General features: G+C 46.1%; 1 protein-coding gene across 1 annotated transcript; it reads left to right on the top strand.

Annotated features, from left to right (window-relative positions):
* The first annotated feature begins 1,901 nt into the window (after nt 1-1,901).
* Nucleotides 1,902-18,988, top strand: SERPINC1 (serpin family C member 1). Its single transcript, XM_033196264.1, has 7 exons — nt 1,902-2,087; nt 4,400-4,766; nt 7,312-7,527; nt 8,418-8,555; nt 12,471-12,861; nt 14,887-14,951; nt 18,437-18,988. The coding sequence occupies exons 1-7, from the start codon at nt 2,047-2,049 to the stop codon at nt 18,611-18,613; spliced, it is 1,395 nt and encodes a 464-aa protein (XP_033052155.1). The 5' UTR covers nt 1,902-2,046; the 3' UTR covers nt 18,614-18,988.
* The last annotated feature ends 2,266 nt before the right edge of the window (nt 18,989-21,254 follow it).

Raw genomic sequence — 21,254 nt, 5'->3', positions numbered from 1 at the left:
CTGGTAGTATCTGCATCCTAATCTTTTCCAGCAGATGTTCACCAAATCACCTATATTTCTGCAGGGCCCTTCATCTGCCCTCCTCCAAGGACCTTCTTGGCAAGACACAAACCTCACAAATCCTATAAGCTGGAACAATAGGTCTCAACAGCATAGTCCTGAAACCTCAAGGTCTTTGTATTTCTGATTTCTTCTATGGACAACTCTTCCTAAAGATATTCATATGGCCCCCTCCATCATTTCATTCTGGTTTCCTAACAACGATTCCTAAGGGAGGCCTTTTCTACCACATGTTCTCAGATGGTTCCCTACCCATTTCCTCCCACTGCTTCCTATATACCCTTGCCCTGCTATAGTTTCCTCTATGGACCTTATTAACATCTGACTGGCACGTTACATATTTATTTTTTAAATACTGATTTTTTTTTTTTTTTTTTGAGGTTCTATCACCCAGGTTGGAGTGCAATGGTGCGATCTCGGCTCACTGCAACCTGTGCCTCCTGGGGTCAAGTGATTCTCCTGCCTCAGCCTCCTGAGTAGCTGGGAATACAGGTGCCCGCCACCATGCCCAGCTAATTTTTGTATTTTTAGTAGAGACGGGGTTTCACCAGGTTGGCCAGGCTGGTCTCGAACTCCTGACTTCAGGTGATCTGCCCACCTTAGCCTCCCAAAGTGCTGGGATTACATGTGTGAGCCACCACCCTTGGCCCAAAATACTGATTTTTAATGTGATTGCTGCATGTCTCCCCTGGATGGAATCCCAGCTCCAAGAACAGTGTCTGCTGGCACAGATAGCACTCATGTGTTTGTTGAACTCCAGTGGTTGACCAGGAGCCTTTTCAATAGTCTTTAAACTAGGGTGACAGATGAGCCTCTGGGCATTCTGGGGCCCTTTGGGACATTTCTTGGCAACTGTTCACACTGCATATGGAGGGCTTCAAAGGATCCAGGGTCTGAATCAGCCAAGAACTTAGACACAGCTTCAGCCCAGGAGAGATGTCCTCTCTCATGAACGAAGAACTCTCTAAAATGCCTATGACTGCAACAACAATGACAAGGAATCCTTGATCACACAGCAGGAGGCACACGCGCCCTGTGAACTTGGTAGCTGCAGTCCTTGTGATGGTGCTTTTGGCTATTTCAGAAGAGGGAAATGTAAACAAACTTGCCCTTTATTTCTGTTAGTTTGAATTTACCCAATCTCCCTCATAACTAATAAAAATAACAATACACATAAATATAATTTAGTTTGTTTTTATTTCAGCAGTTGTATGTGGGTTTTTTACCTGCCCTACATTCTGTCTCCTGATCCCCCAATAGAGTTTTGCTAAGTATTTCTCAGCTGCTCACACCCCTTAGAAACACACTTGGCATGCACCCTGAGGCCCTGCTCTTCTGTCCCTGTCCCACCACTTCAGGGCTCTGGGGAATGGGTCTCTCTGTGGGCCACAGGTGTAACCACTGTATTTTCCTTGTCTGCATCAGGGACACCTTGGCGCTCAGATGCCTGAAGGTAGCAGCTTGTCCCTCGTCGCCTCCTCTAATTAGATATTTCTCTCTCTCTCTGTCCATAAAGAAAACTATGAGAGAGGGAATTACAGGTAGAGGGCTAGAAGTTTTTGGACATTAGCTATTTCTATCTTCTGATATGGTTAACCAAAAAGAAAAAATCCTGCAGACAAATTTCTCCTCAGTCAGGTATTTCCTAACCAAGTTTGAGGGTACGAACATGCTCTCCTTTTCCTTTTCCATAAAGCTGAGGAGGAGACTGAGGGAGTGTGGGCAAGAGAGGTGGCTCAGGCTTTCCCTGGGCCTGATTGAACTTTGAAACTTCTCTACTAATTAAACAACACTGGGCTCTACACTTTGCTTAACCCTGGGAACTGGTCATCAGCCTTTGACCTCAGTTCTCCCTCCTGACCAGCTCCCTGCTGCACCCTGGCCTCTGGAACCTCGGTGAGATTGAGAGGAAAGAACCAGTTTTCAGACAGATTGCCTCAGACCACACCATCTCCACTTGCCCAGCCCTGTGGAAGATCAGCGACCATGTATTCCAATGTGATAGGAACCGCAGCCTCTGGAAAAAGGTAAGAGGGGTGAACTTTCCCCTTGGCTACCCTCACTGGGTTTTCTGACCTCCAAAGGACTCACAGGAATGACCTCTAACACCTTTGAGAAGACCAGGCCCTCTCCCTGGTAGTTACAGTCAAAGACCAGTTTGGAAGACGTCATTTCAAGCGCCCTCCCTCCCACCTCCCCTCTTGGGGTAAGGCCTTTCCTAAGCCACACCTTGGGTCCCTAGCCTAAGAAACAAGGGGGATGTCATCCCTGGTGTAAAGATGCTGTGCAGGACACCAGCACTCACAGAATCCAGGGGATGCTCCAAGGCGAATCCCCAGGGCCTGCCATACATCCGAGAAGAGAGCAAATGTTACCCACGAGGACCTCCTCACTCCGTTTGCTCCTTCTTCCACTCAGATCCACTCCACTCTGCCCCCACCGAAGATCCCAGCGACCTTTGACTAAAGGGCCGAAACTGCTTCCTTTTCTCACAGTGAGAGCTGTCCCTCCCTCAATGCCACACACATTCCTTTCTTCATCTGAGTTGTCACAGGAGGCTAGAAATGGGGCGGTGGCACAACTGTCTTGGTTTTAATTTGTGCTTCATAGCCCTCCCAGGGTCCACTCAGCCTCGAATTGCATTTCCAAATGTAGCTGAAGGACAGAGTGGGCAACCGAAGGCAGTGGAGATGGGAAGATGAATGGCAGGGTCCTCTCCTCTCTCTCTCTCTCTCTCTCTCTCTCTGCTACTTCAGCCTGCCTTCCACATCTCCCTTGGTGCCTCTGCTTCTTTCCCGCTTTGCACCTCTGTTCTTGAAAGGGCTGCAGAACTGGACTCAGACCACGCAAGAAGGCAAGTCCCTCTCAGCTGCCCCAGCTTCCAGCCAGCCCCACGCTTGCCCAGCAGACCATGTCTGTGAATCTGCACTGGGCGCCTCTCTTTCTCTCCCAGGAGAAGATGGAAAGATCCAGTACCCACAGACGGATTCCCTTCTGTACACCCAGGGACCCTAAACCAGTTGGAGGCAGCCCACCCTTGTCTTATCTACAAAAAATATTACAAGAGACTTCATCTCTTGATTTGCTTCATCCAGTGTCCCAACTACCTCATTTTTTTAAAATGTGAAATTAACTTAGTTTACCTTCATTGAATCCATGTTGGAGACTATTAAAAATTCCAGGCAATAAAAAAGGATGAGAGCCTGAACTAAAGCAGTGGCAATAACTGGTGAAAGAGTAAAAAAACAGAACTGATTGACTCTGGGGTTTGACTAAATGAGGAGGAGAGAGAGAGGAATCCAGGGTGATTTTCGGGTTTCTGTACTGAATTCACTGATCCCATTCACTGAGCTGGAGGACACGAGGAGCAGGCACCTCGGGGAGAATTAATTACCAGGTCACTTTGTCCCTGTTTCCCTAAAGAACTTGTAGGAGTTTCTGGTGGAATTGTCCAGCAAATAGTCAGTCTGGAGCTCAGTGGAAGGGTTAGGGCTGGAGCTAGATATGTGGGAATCTTCAGCACACAGATGTTGCCATTGTTTTGTTGTTGCTGTTGTTGTTTTGAGACAGAGTCTCACTTTGTCCACCAGGTTGGAGTGCAGTGGTGCAATCTCAGCTCACTGCAACCTTCGCTTCCTGGGTTCAAGCAAGTCTCCTGCGTCAGTCTCCCCAGTAGGTTGGGACTAGAGGTGTGCACCACCACACCCAGCTAAGTTTTGTATTTTTAGTAGAGATGGGGTTTCACCATGCTGTTCAGGCTGATCCTGAACACCCAACCTCAAGTGATCTGCCCGCCTCAGCCTCCCAAAGTGCTAGGATTACAGGCGTGAGCCACCGCGCCTGGCCAGATATCGCCTTTGCTCCATCCATTTCCTCTTACCTCTCTTGTGTTGCTGAAATCTCTCTGTTGCACCTGTCAGAGTCCTTCCCCAAACAGTTTCTGTAGGTGGCTCCCCCTACCGTCCTGACTCTTCACTGGGCACTAAAGTTCCCAGCCGATTTTTTAGGCACGCATGTTCCATGTCACAAACAGGAAGCTTCGCATTCTTTTTTCTCCCAGCATGGGGAAATTGAGCACATAATACTTCAAATAGCCATCAGTTGATTCTAATTCCAACATGACCATGTCCAGGCAACTGAACTATCCCCTGGCAAGAAGTTTAGGACTGAACCTGTTCTAGGTTCAGCCTGGGCCCTTGTACTTGGTTCAAAGACTTTAGCCCTTCTCTTGGCCACACCAGGTGGGCTGGAATCCTCTGCTTTACTGAGGCAACCCTGTGGTGGGCAGTGGGGCTAGGGGTTGCAGCCTAGCTTAACTTGGCATTTTGCCCCCTTGCAGGAAGGTTTATCTTCTGTCCTTGCTGCTCATTGGCCTCTGGGACTGTGTGACCTGTCACGGGAGCCCTGTGGACATCTGCACAGCCAAGCCACGGGACGTTCCCATGAATCCCATGTGCATTTACCGCTCCCCGGAGAAGAAGGCAACTGAGGATGAGGGCCCAGAACAGAAGATCCCCGAGGCCACCAACCGGCGCGTCTGGGAACTGTCCAAGGCCAATTCCCGCTTTGCTACCACTTTCTATCAGCACCTGGCAGATTCCAAGAATGACAAGGATAACATTTTCCTGTCACCCCTGAGTGTCTCCACAGCTTTTGCTATGACCAAGCTGGGTGCCTGTAATGACACCCTCAAGCAACTGATGGAGGTACGACCCAAAGGTCTTCTGCCCAGCCACCTTGCTAGGAGCACCTTTGGGGCTTGCATAGGTCCAAGTCCAGTGACTCCTCAACCAACACTGCAGGCCACTAAGAGCTCTCTTTATGCATTACGATTCCCTTTGAATCACTACTTCATGTGTTATAATTCCCTTTGAAAACCATTTTTTAAAAAATTAGCCAAGGAATTACCACCTGGATATCTGCTTTTTAAATCCTGGTTTCCTCTTTTGAGCGACCTTGCAATGGGGGAGGGCTTCTATCTCTTTCAACTTCTCTCTTTAGTAATTTTTTCATCTATATGTTTACTCATTAATTTGATCATTATTTACTTATCATTCAGCACTTCCTCTGTGCCAGGCAATGTGTTGTGCCAGTCCCTCCTCTGGCAGAAGAACAGGAGCTTTTCCATCTGGTGACATCAGGCATATGGGCTCTTTTGGAAAAAAATTCTAGGATATTTTTATGAGTATTATTATTTTTTTGAGATGGAGTCTCACTCTATTGCCCAGGCTGGAGTGCAGTGGTGCAGTCTCGACTCACTGCAATCTCCGCCTCCCGGGTTCAAGCAATTCTCCCACCTCAGCCTCCTGAGTAGCTGGGATTACAGGCACACGCCACCACGCCCAGCTAATTTTTGTATTTTTAGTAGAGATGGGGTTTCACCATGTTGGCCAGGCTGGTCTCAAACTCTTTTTTTTTTTTTTTTTTTTTGAGACGGAGTCTCGCTTTGTCACCTAGGCTGGGGTGCAGTGGCACAATCTCGGCTCACTGCAACCTCCACCTCCCGGGTTCAAGCAATTCTCTGCCTCAGCCTCCTGAGTAGCTGAGATTATAGGCACCTGGCACCATTTTGTATTTTTAGTACAGACAGGGTTTCACCATGTTGGCCAGGCTGGTCTTGAACTTCTGACCTCGTGATTCATCTGCCTCGGCCTCCCATAGTGCTGCGATTATAGGCATGAGCCACTGCGCCCGGCCTCAAACTCTTGACTTCAAGTGATCTGCCCGCCTTGGCCTCCCAAAGTGCTGGGGTTACAGGTGGGAGCCACCACACCCAGCCTAGGATGGTATATTGAGACCAGGGGCCCAGGAAAGTCAAGAGAAGCCTCAAGGACGTGAGAGTGTTTTCTGGCTCTGGGAAGTATGGATCATTTCAGCTCAGTGACTTAGTTCCCACCCCCTTTTTCCCACTGCCTTTTCTGGGAGGGAAGTAGGGCATGATAAGATGAAGCGTCATGGATTGATTGATCACTATCGGCCTCTGGGGCTATGATAAGTCATGGATGGAAACCCTAGATCTTTAATCTGTCCTTGGCTTGGCTGCCTGACAGTCTTTCTTCAGGTTGGATCACACTTTGGAGGCAGAGTTCATCAATAGGGAGGCATGAGTCCCTTCAAGATGGTATAGAGTGCTTATTTGGACCTTGGACACTGAAGTCTGTGGGTTTTAGAAGGGTTCCTTCTATTCTAGTGGTCAGTTTCCATGGAACTTCATCACCTTTGCTCAGGGCTCTGGGATGAGTTAACCCAAGTCTTCACTCCCCGAAAGAAACTGTAGGTTTAAAAACCCTTAAGACACTTAGTACTGCCTTCTCTGGGCCCTTCAGTCATTTTTGTATATATTGGTACTGGTCTCAAAGCACTTCCATATCCCTCATGTCTCTGTCCCCAAGTAAGATCTTAAATGTAACCCTTCCTACAAGAAGAACAGAACACTGCTTCCAAACCACGCATGTTCCTTGGGTCCTCCCCTCTACACAAACGCCATGTGTTCGAAAGCAGGCTGAGACTGAATCTCTCTGGAGAAAAGAGAAATTCAGCACCAAGCTTTTGATCAAAAGCATAATCCCCCCCACAAAAAAAAGTGCCTGTTGGAACAAAATCAGGAAAACCAAAGGCAGAGAACAGATAAAACCAAAAGGCCTTTTGTAGCCTGAGGAGAGAGCACGGGAAGGGCAGGAGGGGAACAGCCTCACCCATTTGCCTTGCGGATGGTGAAGGTGGGCACTGGGGGATTCCATCTTCAAAGCATGGATGACTTCTAAGTCGTTTTCAACCCTGAGACTCTTGGATTCTGGGCCTGTTTAATCCCTTGCTGGTAGATTCACTCTTCCTTTTTCACCCCTACCACCAGTATCCCAGAGCCTCCATGAGCAGCTGGCCCCAGGAGATGCCACAAAAGTGTTTGCTACAAGAAAGGACACTGTCCTGATTCATTCTCTGTCCAGAATCACCAAGAAGACTTTTCCCATTCCAGCAAGAAAACATCTGTGTGTTGATCTAGAGCGCTTTAGAGACTTTAGTGGTGACCTAGTCTCTCTTTTTCCCTTTATCCTTCCTACCCTTCATTCTTCTTTTATCCCTTTATTCATCAGAACACAAGAGTTGAGCATTTATGCTGTCCCAGGTACTGTGCTTGAAGGAGTTCACAACTGAGGTGGCTATTAGTCAGAGACTGACCAGCCTGTGCTCACCACCCATGTTAGCCAGGCTGCCAACCAAACTCACCACCATTTTTTTTGACTTCTGTAGGTATTTAAGTTTGACACCATATCTGAGAAAACATCTGATCAGATCCACTTCTTCTTTGCCAAACTGAACTGCCGACTCTATCGAAAAGCCAACAAATCCTCCAAGTTAGTATCAGCCAATCGCCTTTTTGGAGACAAATCCCTTACCTTCAATGAGACCTACCAGGACATCAGTGAGTTGGTATATGGAGCCAAGCTCCAGCCCCTGGACTTCAAGGTGAGTTGCAGATGTTACCCCTGACCTCCGAGTTCTTCCTCTCCACTCAGAGATTGAGGAGGTGGAGAAACAGCATCCAAATTCACACTGCTTTGCTGCTGAAGACTGTTGGAGGGATGACTACAAGTCAGAACCCCTGGAATAGTTATTCTTACTTGAAACCTGAGAAATCAATGGTATCCATGCTTAGCTTGTAGTGACTGCCCAGGAAAACGTGAATAAATAATCAATTCTTCATTCCATCCACCAACTTCAAATATATACCAGAGGGTGTTTTGAAGGTGCCAGTCCTACAAGATATCTTACTTAATTTGAACAGTTATCATGGTCAAATAAAGTTGGTACATGATGCATGTTATATTCTCCTCTTGGAGATTCATGAAGAACATGGGCCTATGAAGGTTCTGAGAAACTCCTCAACAAAGAAATCTGTTGGCTTTATTCAATCAGCATTCCTCAAATGTATTTGACTGCACGGGCATTTCTCTCCTCCATATAACCTGCCAACCCCATATAACCTGCAATCATTCATTGCTTTCCCTGGAACATGCCTTGGAAACTCTACTTTTGTGAGTTCAGGTTTTCCAAAGTCAGAGAAAATAATATTTTATCTTATTTTTCCCAGACTGTTTTCGTCTTCCTTCTTTTCCTTGATTTCTTCCTATTTCTTTTTGTTCTTTTTCTTCTGATAATATTTATTAACTACAGGAAAGATTCATGGAACTACATTAGATATGTGAGGTTTCCCCAATTTGGATTCGAGCCATGGCTTCTTAATCAAATGGTGGGAAAGGGCAGAGGGATGGTGAGAAAAATAAAACGCTGCCTGGGAAAATGGGGAAGCCAATTGAATAGCACAGGTGAGTAGGTTTATTTTCTGTTCTCCTCAGGAAAATGCAGAGCAATCCAGAGCGGCCATCAACAAATGGGTGTCCAATAAGACCGAAGGCCGAATCACCGATGTCATTCCCCCGGAAGCCATCAACGAGCTCACTGTTCTGGTGCTGGTTAACACCATTTACTTCAAGGTACTCAGAATGACCCTGGAGAGACCCTGGGGACTTCCTCTTGCTCTTCAGCTTACCCCCAGCTTTTTTTTTTTTTTTTTTGAGACGGAGTCTCACTCTGTCGCCCGGGCTGGAGTGCAGTGGACGGATCTCAGCTCACTGCAAGCTCCGCCTCCCGAGTAGCTGGGACTACAGGCGCCCGCCACCTCGCCCGGCTAGTTTTTTGTATTTTTAGTAGAGACGGGGTTTCACAGTGTTAGCCAGGATGGTCTCCATCTCCTGACCTCGTGATCCGCCCATCTCGGCCTCCCAAAGTGCTGGGGTTACAGGCTTGAGCCACCGCGCCCGGCCCTTTTTTTTTTTTTTTTGAAACGCGCATCTTGGCTCACTGCAAGCTCCGCCTCCCAGGTTCCCACCATTCTCCTGGCTCAGCCTCCCAAGCAGCTGGGACTACAGGCGCCCGCCACCGCGCCTGGCTATTTTTTTGTATTTTTTTTTTAGTAGAGAAGGGGTTTCTCCGTGTTAGCCAGGATGGTCTCGATCTTCTGACCTTGTGATCTGCCCTCCTCGGCCTCCCAAAGTGCTGGGATTACAGACGTGAGCCACCGCGCCTGCCCCCGCTCCCGCCCTTTTGTTTTTTAAATGGTGAGAGCGAAGCCCTGAGAGGGCAAATGGACTGCCTAAAGCTACACAGGTCAGCAGGGCAGGTCAATCCAAATGGGCAAAAAAAGCCTAAGGACTACATGAACAGATTCCGACAGTAGAAGGCAGAGAGCTGAACCAACTTCTCCAAAGCGCCTGCTTCTGCCTCCTTGTCCCTGACTTATTTCCTCCTCGCCTCCATTTAATTTTATTTTATTTTATTTATTGTTTAAATACGGAATCCCACTCTGTCACCCAGGCTGGAGTGCAGTGGCACAATCACAGCTCACTGCAGCCTTGACCTCCCAGTGATCCCAGCCATCCCAATGATCCTCCCACCTTGGCCTCCCGACAGGTGCATGCCACCATGGGAGGTGAAGTTTTTGATTTTTTTGTATGCCACAGCCCAGGTTGGTCTTGAACTCGTGGGCTCAAGCAATCCTTCTGCCGTGGCCTCCCAAAGTGCTGGGATTACAGGCATGAACCACCACACGCGGCCAGCTTACCCTCTTTAACACTACTGGGCATGTGTAGGTAGATCCTTTCTGAGAAATGGTCCATGCATGGTCTGGGCAGACATAAACATTTGCTGAGAGCCCAGAACCGTTTGAACCATGGCTGCTGGACTGCCGTCCAGGGACGTGTGGTAGTGTCCCCAGGCTGACGGCAGAGTGGGCACGCAAACAAACCCATCATGTCCCACTGCAAGGTGTGTGCAGTGACAAACTCTCATATATATGTGATTCTGCTGTCCAGTTAACTCCATTTTGAAAACTGGAATGAAATGACAGAGTCAATGTGTTCACGATCTTCAGCGCTGCAATTTTTTTCCCATCACCTGGAGCAGCTTCTATAATGAGTCAAAGTTCCCTTTGCCTAAATTTTAGTTTTTAAAATTTATTTTTATATATTTTATCTTTTGTTTTTTGTTTTGAGACGGAGTCTTGCTCTTGCCGCCCAGGCTAGAGTGCAATGGTGCAATCGGCTCACTGCAACCTCCGCCTCCCAAGTTCAAGCAATTCTCCTGCCTCAGCCTCCCAAGTAGCTGGGATTACAGGCGCACACCGCCATGCCCAGCTAATTTTTGTATTTTTAGTAGAGATGGGGTTTCACCATGTTGGCCAGGCTGGTCTCGAACTTCTGACCTCAGATGATCGGCCTGCCTTGGCCTCCCAAAGTGCTGGGATTACAGGCGTGAGCCACTGCGCCTGGCCTATTTTATCTTTTTAAAAAATGTTTTCTTGCCTGTAGTCCCAGCTACTCGGGAGGCTGAGGCAGGAGAATGGCGTGAACCTGGGAGGCGGAGCTTGCAGTGAGCTGAGATCGGGCCACTGCACTCCAGCCTGGGCGACAGAGTGAGACTCCGTCTCAAAAAAAAAAAAAAAAAAAAAAATGTTTTCCTGTAAAATCCAGGTTTAGCTTAAATCTTCTGAGCTTCTAGGTGACAGGCTCACCTCAGACTTAGGGGAGGTGCTATTATTTACCGATGCAGGCCTTGTTTTCCTCAGAGTAGTGTTCTGAAGACTGTGTCAACTTGATTACATTTGGGAAGGAAAAGGAAGAGGGGAGTGGGAATAAGCAGACCGCTGACACTCAGGAGGCCACCAGTTTAAGGCGGGTAGAATTGTGGCATACTTTGCCCATCCTGGGATGTGCCTCCCGGTACATTATTCCCTCCCACAGGGCCCAGAGGATTAGCCAGTTGCTGCTGCTGTCAGTCGCTCTGTTTCTTACGGTTTTCCCCTCTCCAAGGATAGAGCAGACTGTATTTCCACCATGTGAATTTGCCCGTTACAGTTTGCAGAAGAATTTGACATTTATTAGCCCTCCTGATTCTCACATCACAAATGAAACCTGGGCCACTCGGACAGATTACTTAATTTTAAATACTGACTCTTCCATTTCTGACCATGTGAACTTGGGTGAGTTACCCGAGATCTTTCTATGCTCCAATTTCTGCATCTATAATGTGGTAATAATGATACATCTACCACATAGGGATACTGAGGTAGTTACTGCATGTAAATAAGGTGTAAGTTAAATGCTTAGAAAAGTGCCTGGCAGGCAGTAAGCATATTCTATAAATATTAGCTATCACCAGCTCCTAGTTTTACAGACAAGAAACCACTACTCAGAAGAGTTAAATGGGCCAGGCATGATGACTCACACTTGTGATCCCAGCACTTTGGGAAACTGAAGCAGGAGGATCACTCAAACACAGAAGCTCAAGATCAGCGTGGGCAGCACGGGGAGATCCCGTCTTTACAAAAACTAAAAAAGTTAGCTGGGCATGGTTACACACACCTGTAGTCCTAGCCACCTGGGAGGCTGAGGTGGAAGGATAGCTTGAGCCTGGGAGGTTGAGGCTGCAGTGAGCCATGAGCTTGCCATTGCATCACTCCAACATGGGGCACAGATTGAGACCCTGTCCCCCCACCCAAAAAAGAAGAAGAGTTAAATGGCTTGTCCCCAAATTGCAGAGCTAGAAAGTGATAAAGAATGGTAATTTTCAAAAGTCTGTCTTCTATCTCAGGGTCCTTCCCAGTTTGAAAGGAAGTCAGTCAGGGCTTATCCTCTGTTACCTGTGTCTGTGTCTGGCAGAGCCCAGGACTTTGGAGGTTGGCCTTTAGAAAAGAGGTGGGTGGGGCCAGGCGCAGTGGTTCAGGCCTGTAATCCCAGCACTTTGGGGGTGCCAAGGAGGGTGGATCACCTGAGGTCAGGAGTTTGAGACCAGCCTGACCAACATGGCGAAATCCTATTTCTACTAAAAATACAAAAAGTTAGCCGGGCGTGATGGCAGATGCCTGTAATCCCAGCAACTTGGGAGGCTGAGGCAGGAGAATTGCTTGAACCCTGAGGCGGAGGTTGCAGTGAGCCGAGATTGTGCCATTGCACTCCAGCCTGGGCGACTAGAGCAAAACTCCGTCTCAAAAAAAAAAAAGAAAAGAAAAGAGGATGGTGGAAGGCAGACAGCACAAGGCAATTAGATTTAAACTCAAGAAGAGACCTGCAGAGAGGCCTGTAGATTGTTCTTGGTTTTGGTTTTATTTTTCTGATTATAAAAGCAAACACTCACTGCTGAAAATCTGGGGAAATACAGAAAAGTACACAGAGAAAAACCTACTCATAATTCCATCATTCTGATACAGTCATTATTAACCTTTTTGTGCATATTCCTCCAGTCTTGTTTCCAAATAATTATATATTAATGTAACACTATAATATGAATATGTCTTGTGTCAATAAATATCCTCCTATGAAGGTTTTTGTTCTCACTTTGTGATTCTCTTCCAGGGCCTGTGGAAGTCAAAGTTTAGCCCTGAAAACACAAGGATGGAACCGTTCTACAAGGCTGATGGAGAGTCGTGTTCAGCGTCTATGATGTACCAGGAAGCCAAGTTCCGTTATCGGCGCGTGGCTGAAGGCACCCAGGTGCTTGAGTTGCCCTTCAAGGGTGATGACATCACCATGGTGCTCATCCTGCCCAAGCCTGAGAAGAGCCTGACCAAGGTGGAGCAGGAACTCACCCCAGAGGTGCTGCAGGAGTGGTTGGATGAGTTGGAGGAGGTGATGCTGGTGGTCCACATGCCCCGCTTCCGCATTGAGGACGGCTTCAGTTTGAAAGAGCAGCTGCAAGACATGGGCCTTGTCGATCTGTTCAGCCCTGAAAAGTCCAAACTCCCAGGTTTGTCTAGGAAGGAGTTTCTTCCCTGCTCTACCCACAAGGTAGTCTGACCAAGGTGGAAGAGTTGGAGAAAGAATAGAAAGGAGCAACAAGTCAGGACTCCTGGATTCTGATCCTAGTTTCTACTGCTAACTTGTGGACATCTCTTTTCCTTTTGAGGTCTCCGTTTCCTCTTCTGTAAAAGGGAAGTTCGTTCTTGGATCTCCATGGGCCCAGCCATCACTGGTGCCCTGTGAGTCTGTATCAGGTACAGGAGACGGGACCAGGTGGAGAGGAATTTGAAAGGGCATTGGAATTCAGAGCAAAGACACAGATATTAAGAGCTGGGGAAATTTGGTTCCCATTACACAGGCCTCACTGACGATTATTATTATTATTATTATTATTATTATTATTATTATTTGAGACAGAGTCTCACTCTGTTGCCCAGGCTGGAGTGCAGCAGTGTGATCTCGGCTCACTACAACCTGTGCCTCCCGGGTTCAAGCAATTCTCATGCCTCAGCCTCCTGAGTAGCTGGGATTACAGGCATGTGCCACCATGCCTGGCTAATTTCTGTGTTCTTAGTAGAGACGGGGTTTCACCATGTTGGCTAGGATGGTCTTGAACTCTTGACCTTGTGATCCACCTGCCTCGGCTTCCCAAAGTGCTGGGATTACAGGCGTTAGCCACTGCGCCCTGCGCATTAAAGTATCTTTTAAAGAAGTTGGCTGGCCACGGTGGCTCACACCTGTAATCCCAGCACTTTGGGAGGCCGAGGTGGGAGGATTGTCTAAGCCCACGAGTTTGAGACCAGCCTGGACAACATAGTGAGGATGGTCTCCACAAAAAATAAAAAAAATTATCCAGGCATGGTGGTGCACACCTGCAGTCCTAGCTTCTTGGGAGGTGGAGCTGGGAGGATTGCCTGAGCCTGGGAGGTCAACGCTGTAGTCACCACTGCTTTCCAGCCTGAGCAACAGAGTGAGGCCCTATCGCTAAGTAAATAAATAATATAATATAATAAGCTTCTGATGTTAAGTAATTAGATTTATCTTTATAGGGCTTTTTTTTTTTTTTTTTTTTTTGAGATGAAGCCTCCCTCTTGTCCCCCAGGCTGGAGTGCAGTGGTGTAATCTCAGCTCACTGCAACCTCCGCCTCCTGGGTTCAAGTGATTCTCCTGCCTCAGCCTCCCAAGGAGCTGGGATTACAGGCGCCTGCCACCATGCCCGGCTAATTTTTGTATTTTTAGTAGAGATGGGGTTTCACCATGATGGCCAGGCTGGTCTTGAACTCCTAACCTCAGGTGATCTACCCGCCTCGGCCTCCCAAAGTGCTATGATTACAGCTGTGAGTCACTACGCTATTGGGCTCTCTTTAAGCTAGTTTAGAAAACTAAAAATGTTGCCAGACTGGAAAGAAAGATGTTCTGTCTGGATGGAGTGAGTTTTTTTCTGTAAGAACAGAGTCTTGCCCTTTCTCTCTCCCACAAAGAGCTGAAGCCTGAGAATGAATTATCAGGAGCCACGCTGAACAAGCCCAAAGTAATTTATTATTATTATTATTATTATTGTTTTTTGAGATGGAGTTTTGCTCTTGTTGTCCAGGCTGGAGTGCAGTGGCGCGATCTTGGCTCACTGCAACCTCCGCCTCCCAAATTCAAGCGATTCTCCTGCCTCAGTCTCCCAAGTAGCTGGGATTACAGGTATTCGCCACCACACCTGGCTAATTTTTGTATTTTCATGGTAGAGACAGGTTTCACCATACTAGTCAGAGTGTCTCAAACTCTTGACCGCAGGTGATCTGTACACCTTGGCCTCCCAAAGTAATGGGATTACAGGTGTGAGCCACTGCACTCGGCCCCCAAAGTACTTTATTATTTTTAACACATATTCATTGTGAGAGTATGATTAGGTGAAGATTTAGGATTTCTTCTTATGTTTCAAAAAGCCCCAAAGGATCTCTTAATTCAAACTGAATTCCCATCTGTGAGTTGAAGCCAACTTTCTCCCATCTCACAAAGCCTTCTCCGGTCTTCCTTCCAGGTATTGTTGCAGAAGGCCGGGATGACCTCTATGTCTCAGATGCATTCCATAAGGCATTTCTTGAGGTGAGTACACCTCCCAACTCTCTCTTCCTATGCTACTTTTCTGCCACTTTATTATTCAGTATTTCATGTGATTTCTAACTCTGGAGTTCTTGCTCCACTAGCTCTTAGGGTACAGACAGGAGATGCATGAACAACAGAACACACATGTGGAAAAGGCCTGTTTCCAGTGTTAAGGCCTGCAAAAGTCCTCCACAAGGCCTGCTATAATACAGCCCTCCCCGAAACCCTCATGGTGAGATTGTTCTGCCTTCCCTCCCACTACCTCTTCTGCAGCAGGTCAAGCGGGAACACAAATATTTAGGAGGGTGATATAGGAAAAGAAGCCAGCAAAGGCCATCAAGAAGGAATTTACAGGATGAGGAGAACCAGAAGAGTATGGGGTCGCAGAAACCCAGGGAGAAGGTTTTTTTTTTTTTGAGACGGAGCTTCGTTCGCTCTTTGCCCAGGCTAGAGTGCAATGGCGCGAGAGCTCACTGCAACTTCTGCCTCCCGGTTCAAGCGATTCTCCTGCCTCAGCCTCCTGAGTAGCTGGGATGACAGGCACGCATCACCATGCCCGGCTAATTTTTGTATTTTTAGTAGAGACAGGGTTTCTCCATGTTGGTCAGGCAGGTCTTGAACTCCCGACCTCAGGTGATCCACCTCCTTGGCACCCCCAAAGTGCTGGGATTACAAGCATGAACCACTGCACCCAGCCAACCCAGGGAGAAGTTTTAAGAAAATGGATAGCATCTAGTAAGAAGACTCCAGGACTGGGCATGGTGGTTCACACCTGTAACCCCAGTACCTTGGGAGGGTGAGATGGAAGGATCACTTGAGCCCAGGAGTTCGCAACCAATCTGGACAACATAGTAGACCTTGTCTCTACCAAAAAGTCTTAAAAAAAAAAAAAAAGTTTGGAGACTGCCCATAGTTTACCTTTCCCTGATGACAAAATAGTGTGGCCACATGCCGAATGGTAATGGATGAAGAGCAAACGGAAGGTAAGAAAGGGAAGCTGGTGAGTGTGCATCAGTGTCTTAAAGTGTGCTCCAGACAACTAGAGCACTAGACTACACTGGAGGAAATGAAAAGGTGGTCAAATAAATGTATATCCTCTCGTGAGAGATGAACAGTACACACTGGCATGCTGAGGTCTGAGAAGTTCCACAGTAAAGAAAACGGTTGAATATCACTTAACCTAGTGTTCCCCAGCTGAGGTGTGCGTGGAACCCTGTGTTAGAGTAATAGCTGTGTACAGCCTGTGGAACTTCTGGTTCTAGTTGTTCTCAAGCAAACACTAAACTATGGACCAACAGCAGCAGTCATCTGGGGAGCTTTATCTTTGGAGATTCTGGGATGGGCCCTGAGAATCCGTGTACGTACTAAACTCCTCAGGGGATTCTTATGCACAATGAGATTTGGGAACCACTGGTATAGACTATTCTTTGTGGGAGCCAGGCTGTGAGGGAAAGGAGATGGGACGATGGTAGAGAAGTTCCTAGAATTGAAGAAATCGAAAAGAATGAAGGTTGTAGTCGAAAAGAAAGGTTTCAGAGGATGGTGCTAGCAAATATAGATCCAGGGATCAAGCTCAGTAGGAAATGCCTGGTTCAGAGGAAAGTGGAATTTTAATGGGAGTGAGGAAATGTGATAACTTGAAAGAACACAAGGTTATAGTCTGAGAAAAGGATGCTATTAATATAATTTCAAAGGTAGAGCAGTTCTGAGATGGCAAGTCCAGGGTGTAGCCATGGACAGGTTTGCTTACGTGGTAATGCTCATTAGGTGTGAGGAGATGAAAGAAATGGGAGGCTACGGTGTTGAATGGGTCTCCTACTGAGATTTTTTTTTTTCTTTTTTTTCATTGAGATGGAGTCTTGCTCTGTCGCCCAGGCTGGAGTGCAGTGGCATGATCTCAGTTCACTGCAACCTCCGCCTCCTGGGTTCAATGGTCTCAAACTCCTGACCTCAAGTGATCCACCTGACTCGGCCTCCCAAAGTGCTGGGATTACAGGCATGGGCCACCGTGCCCAGCCTACTGAGATAATTTAATTGTCTCAAATAATAGCAGGAGTTGGGGTGAACAGAAAGTCTACGTGCAAAAATCCTCATTGTGGGGATATAATCTATAAGACAATGAATGTCAACGACCTTTAAGACAATAGCAAGAGTAGAGGTATTGAGATCAGAACAAGGGATTTTACCAGTGCTGCATTAATGGTTTTGGAAGTTAAGATGACACTGCTCACACCCTCTTTCATATGGATTTTTGGAAGAAAGAAAGGAAGACTGCAAGGGAAATTGAGTCCTCAGGGTTTTAACTCTCATTGAATATCCCCTTGTAAGGACTCCAATTAGAAGTGGTCAACTCAGACCTCGAGGGGTTTGAGTTACTATTAGGAAGAAGCAGAGGTCTGGATTCATTTTATCCACCTGAGCCCAGTACACAATGATGTAAGATTTTTCTGTGGTTCTTACAACAAAGCCGTTTTCTTTGAAAACCTTGGGAACCCTTAATAAACAGGACCCCAACTAATTGTAGATCTGAGAAGCCATTAAAAACCAGACCCGAGTTGAATAAAAGGATCCTGGTCATGCAAACACTCTAGTCTGCTAATAAACTTAGTCCTGGAATGAGCATGAAATAGATACTATTGGGAGAGAGAAGGTAAGGAAGGGAGGAACAAAGGAAGGGGAAGGAAGAGTGAGAGGGAAGGAGAAGACATCATTATAACTAGCTCCAGAAAACCCAGGCAGCTGGTTAATCATGTGCTTTCATTAAGAGCAGAAACAGGCCGGGCGCGGTGGCTCAAGCCTGTAATCCCAGCACTTTGGGAGGCTGAGACGGGCGGATCACGAGGTCAGGAGATCGAGACCATCCTGGCTAACACGGTGAAACCCTGTCTCTACTAAAAAATACAAAAAACTAGCCGGGCGACGTGGCGGGCGCCTGTAGTCCCAGCTACTCGGGAGGCTGAGGCAGGAGAATGGCGTAAACCCGGGAGGTGGAGCTTGCAATGAGCTGAGATCTGGCCACTGCACTCCAGCCTGGGTGGCAGAGCGAGACTCCATCTCAAAAAAAAAAAAAAAAAAAAAAAAAAAAGAGCAGAAACAGAGTTCTAGTGATATTCTGGGTCCTGAGGCAAAATTTTCTGAAGGTGTTTCCCTCTAGACCTGGTACAAAAAAATCTGCTGTAAAACCATTTACAATGGTACCAGCCAGAAATGTGATAACCTGTGTACATTCAGATTTCTGGGTTACCTTAATGGAACTCTTACACTTATTACCTAGCACAAGGCTTGGACAAACACAAGTACCTTACATTATCTGCATGAAAGAATGAGTCGAAGTAGGATTCTGGAGGGAATCCAACCTGACCCAAATGTACTTTTTTACTGGAAAACAAAAGCATTTGAGGAAATGCTGTGTCTGTGGATGATTTACCTGCCAATAATGAACGGCAGAGTAGATAATGTAGTTTTATTTCCCATGTGACCTGCAGGTAAATGAAGAAGGCAGTGAAGCAGCTGCAAGTACCGCCATTGGGATTGCTGGCCGTTCGCTAAACCCCAACAGGGTGACCTTCAAGGCCAACAGGCCTTTCCTGGTTTTTATAAGAGAAGTTCCTCTGAACACTATTATCTTCATGGGCAGAGTAGCCAACCCTTGTGTGAGCTAAACTGTTCTTATTCTTTGTACCTCTTCCTATTTTGGTTTGTGAATAGAAGTAAAAATAAATACAACTACTCCCATCTCACATTATAAATGGACTCTGCATCTGAAATGAAGACAAGGAAAGGGGAAACATGCTATTGGGGCATTTGGTAAAATGATGCCTTCAAGTTGTTCTTTGCCCAGTAACCACATCTGGATCAAGAAAATGAGGGAGACAGCGATGAAAGATGGTAGACAGCCAGAAAGGGATGGGAGAGTGAATTCTCAGGATTTCCACGACACTAAAAAATATCAATAAAAACAAATGTAAACAAACTGTTTCTATATATGGAAAAGACAGATTCAAATCTGAGTATTAAACCATTTAATTCTCAAACCACTCACATGCATAATGTTCTTTTACACAGTGTTAAAATAAAGAGGAAAATGCATTTTTATACAAACAGAATTTCAAGTATACATTAATAGACTTTTCAGATTACTAACCAAGTTGCTAAGATTTCATTCACATTGTTCTTAAAGCTGTTCAACGAGAAAGCTTTTGCTAAACTGCTTTAAATATGTTTATATAAACCCATATTTTCACTCTTTCTTTGAATCTCCCTCCCCCAACCCGAGTCTCTGCCCACCCTCCTGCCCTCCCCCCTTCCCCGACACGACAGGGGTCCTGGGGCTCTAGGAGACATGCAACCCCACCAAGAACTATTGGCTTGTCATCAGGGGAAGGACAGAATCTTACAGGAGGAGAGACTGAGAACATCTGTCAAATGAAGGGAGAACAAATCTGATACTTAGAAATGACACAAATCAGGACATTTTAGATCTTTGTGTTTTCACTTGATTTTTAATTTAAAAAATCTCAGCCTCCCACAAAACACCAACAAAGTTTCTGACAAATTGGTAGCTGTGAAAATAATCTTAGGTAGTTTTTCCTCAGTGAAACTTCCAAAATCAGGACAGGTACTTAGAAATCTTTTTCGATTTGGTGGTTCTTTTCCCCTTTGGCATGGAGTGGGGGCCACTTAAAAGTGGATGCTATTACTTGTGTGTTTACATTAAGAAATGTGATTAATTTCACAGGGTCTGGCAAGAGTTCTCCCTCCTTAACTCTCCTCCTGAAGTAATCTGGCTTCAGGGCCAGGAACAGCCACTCTCCTTAGGAATTAAAGTGCATTTTTTTTCAGTAAAGGAAAAGAGGGGGAGGTGGTGGTTTACACTTAAGTGATAATGATTAAAGTAGGGTTCGGTGAGAGAAAATCCTACTCCTATATATAGGTATTTATAATTAAGGTCATAATAAAAACTGATTTTCTTAGGAAATAAGATGCACAAAGCCAGTCTAGCACCCTCAGTGGTGCAACAGCACTATCCTGGTTCACTGACTTTTCAGAGGCATCTTTACTATTAATGGAGTAACTGCTTCAGATGAAAGACACAAATTTCAAACATTAGTTTTTTCAAAAGGAAAAAACAGACTGGTAGGTTCTTATAGCTAAAAATACTCTATTCCATTCCCTTTCAGGGATAACATTTTAGAAACTGATTGTCTGTTTTAATATGAATCCTCCTTGATTAGCAAGTTGTAAAAAATGTTAGATAAATTTGTTGCTTACAAATATTACGGTAGCCTTTAAAAACTTAGGGAGAGGTGGGCGTAGTTGATCCTTGCTATCAATCAATATCAACTGAGAGGAAGTGAAATTTTCCTATCATCTCTTTATTTGATCGCTACCATCAGAATCTTATTTTCTGACTAGTTTAAATGCTTTACAATTTCTTCTTGGGTTAAAAACCCAAGAGTTTCCCATAGAGAAGTAAATGCTACATTAACAGCTATACAAAGACATGATGGGCTCAAGATAAGAAGGGGGATTTTGTCCTGGATTCTGGCCTCTGAGTCCAGTGTGATCTGCTTTTCACAGTGACCAGTGGGAAGGCACAGTGCCAGGGACAGGTAGATGGGGACGGCTGTCACCCATCATGTAAGCACCATAGAGAACAGCTGGATAGATTTCTTTCAGACTATGTCCATCTGAAGGAAATCAAATTTCTGCTACATTGACTTTTCTATCTTTGAACCTTCAGCCTTTTCTTCTCCTTTCAGAGGCAGAGCAGAACGGGTCCTGTTCAGAAATTATGAGGAGCCTGGAAACCTAAATGTTCTTCCAATGTACTCATTTAGAAAGAAATGCCAAAAATAGAGTTCTAGGCCAAGCACAGTGGCTCACGCCTGTAACTCTGGGAGTCCTAGGTGGGAGGATCACTTGAGCCCAGGAGTTTGAGCCAGCCTGGGCAACATAGTGAGACTCTGTCTCTAAAAGAAAATAGAAAATTTAGCTGGGTGTGGTGGCACGTGCCTGTATTCCAGCTACTTGAGAGGCTGAGGCAGGAGGATAGAGTCTGGTAGGTGGAGGCTGCAGTGAGTTATAAGTGTGCCACTGTACTCCACCCTGGGTGACAGATCAAGACCCTGTCTCAAAAAAAAAAAAAAAAAAAGTTCTAACTTTAAGGTTTCTTAAAGGGAAGGAAGCCATTAGTTCCTGATGTTCTGCTATCAGATCACAAAATAATGCAATGTGCTAAAACTGTGAACACAGATTATAGCAGATGAAAAATTAATGGACTGAGATAGAATACATTTCTTT

This window comes from Trachypithecus francoisi, unplaced genomic scaffold (assembly GCF_009764315.1).
Source record: "Trachypithecus francoisi isolate TF-2019V2 unplaced genomic scaffold, Tfra_2.0 Lachesis_group5, whole genome shotgun sequence".
NCBI classification, from domain to species: Eukaryota; Metazoa; Chordata; class Mammalia; order Primates; family Cercopithecidae; genus Trachypithecus; species Trachypithecus francoisi.
This window is presented reverse-complemented; position numbering and strand designations above follow the sequence as displayed.

What these genes read in the sequence shown, in the direction of transcription:
- SERPINC1 (XM_033196264.1), top strand. Translation starts at nt 2,047, where the DNA reads ATGTATTCCAATGTGATAGGAACCGCAGCCTCTGGAAAAAG. An exon ending in ACCGCAGCCTCTGGAAAAAG is followed by an intron (nt 2,088 to 4,399) that starts GTAAGAGGGGTG and finishes GCCCCCTTGCAG; the next exon opens with GAAGGTTTATCTTCTGTCCT. An exon ending in CCCTCAAGCAACTGATGGAG is followed by an intron (nt 4,767 to 7,311) that starts GTACGACCCAAA and finishes TGACTTCTGTAG; the next exon opens with GTATTTAAGTTTGACACCAT.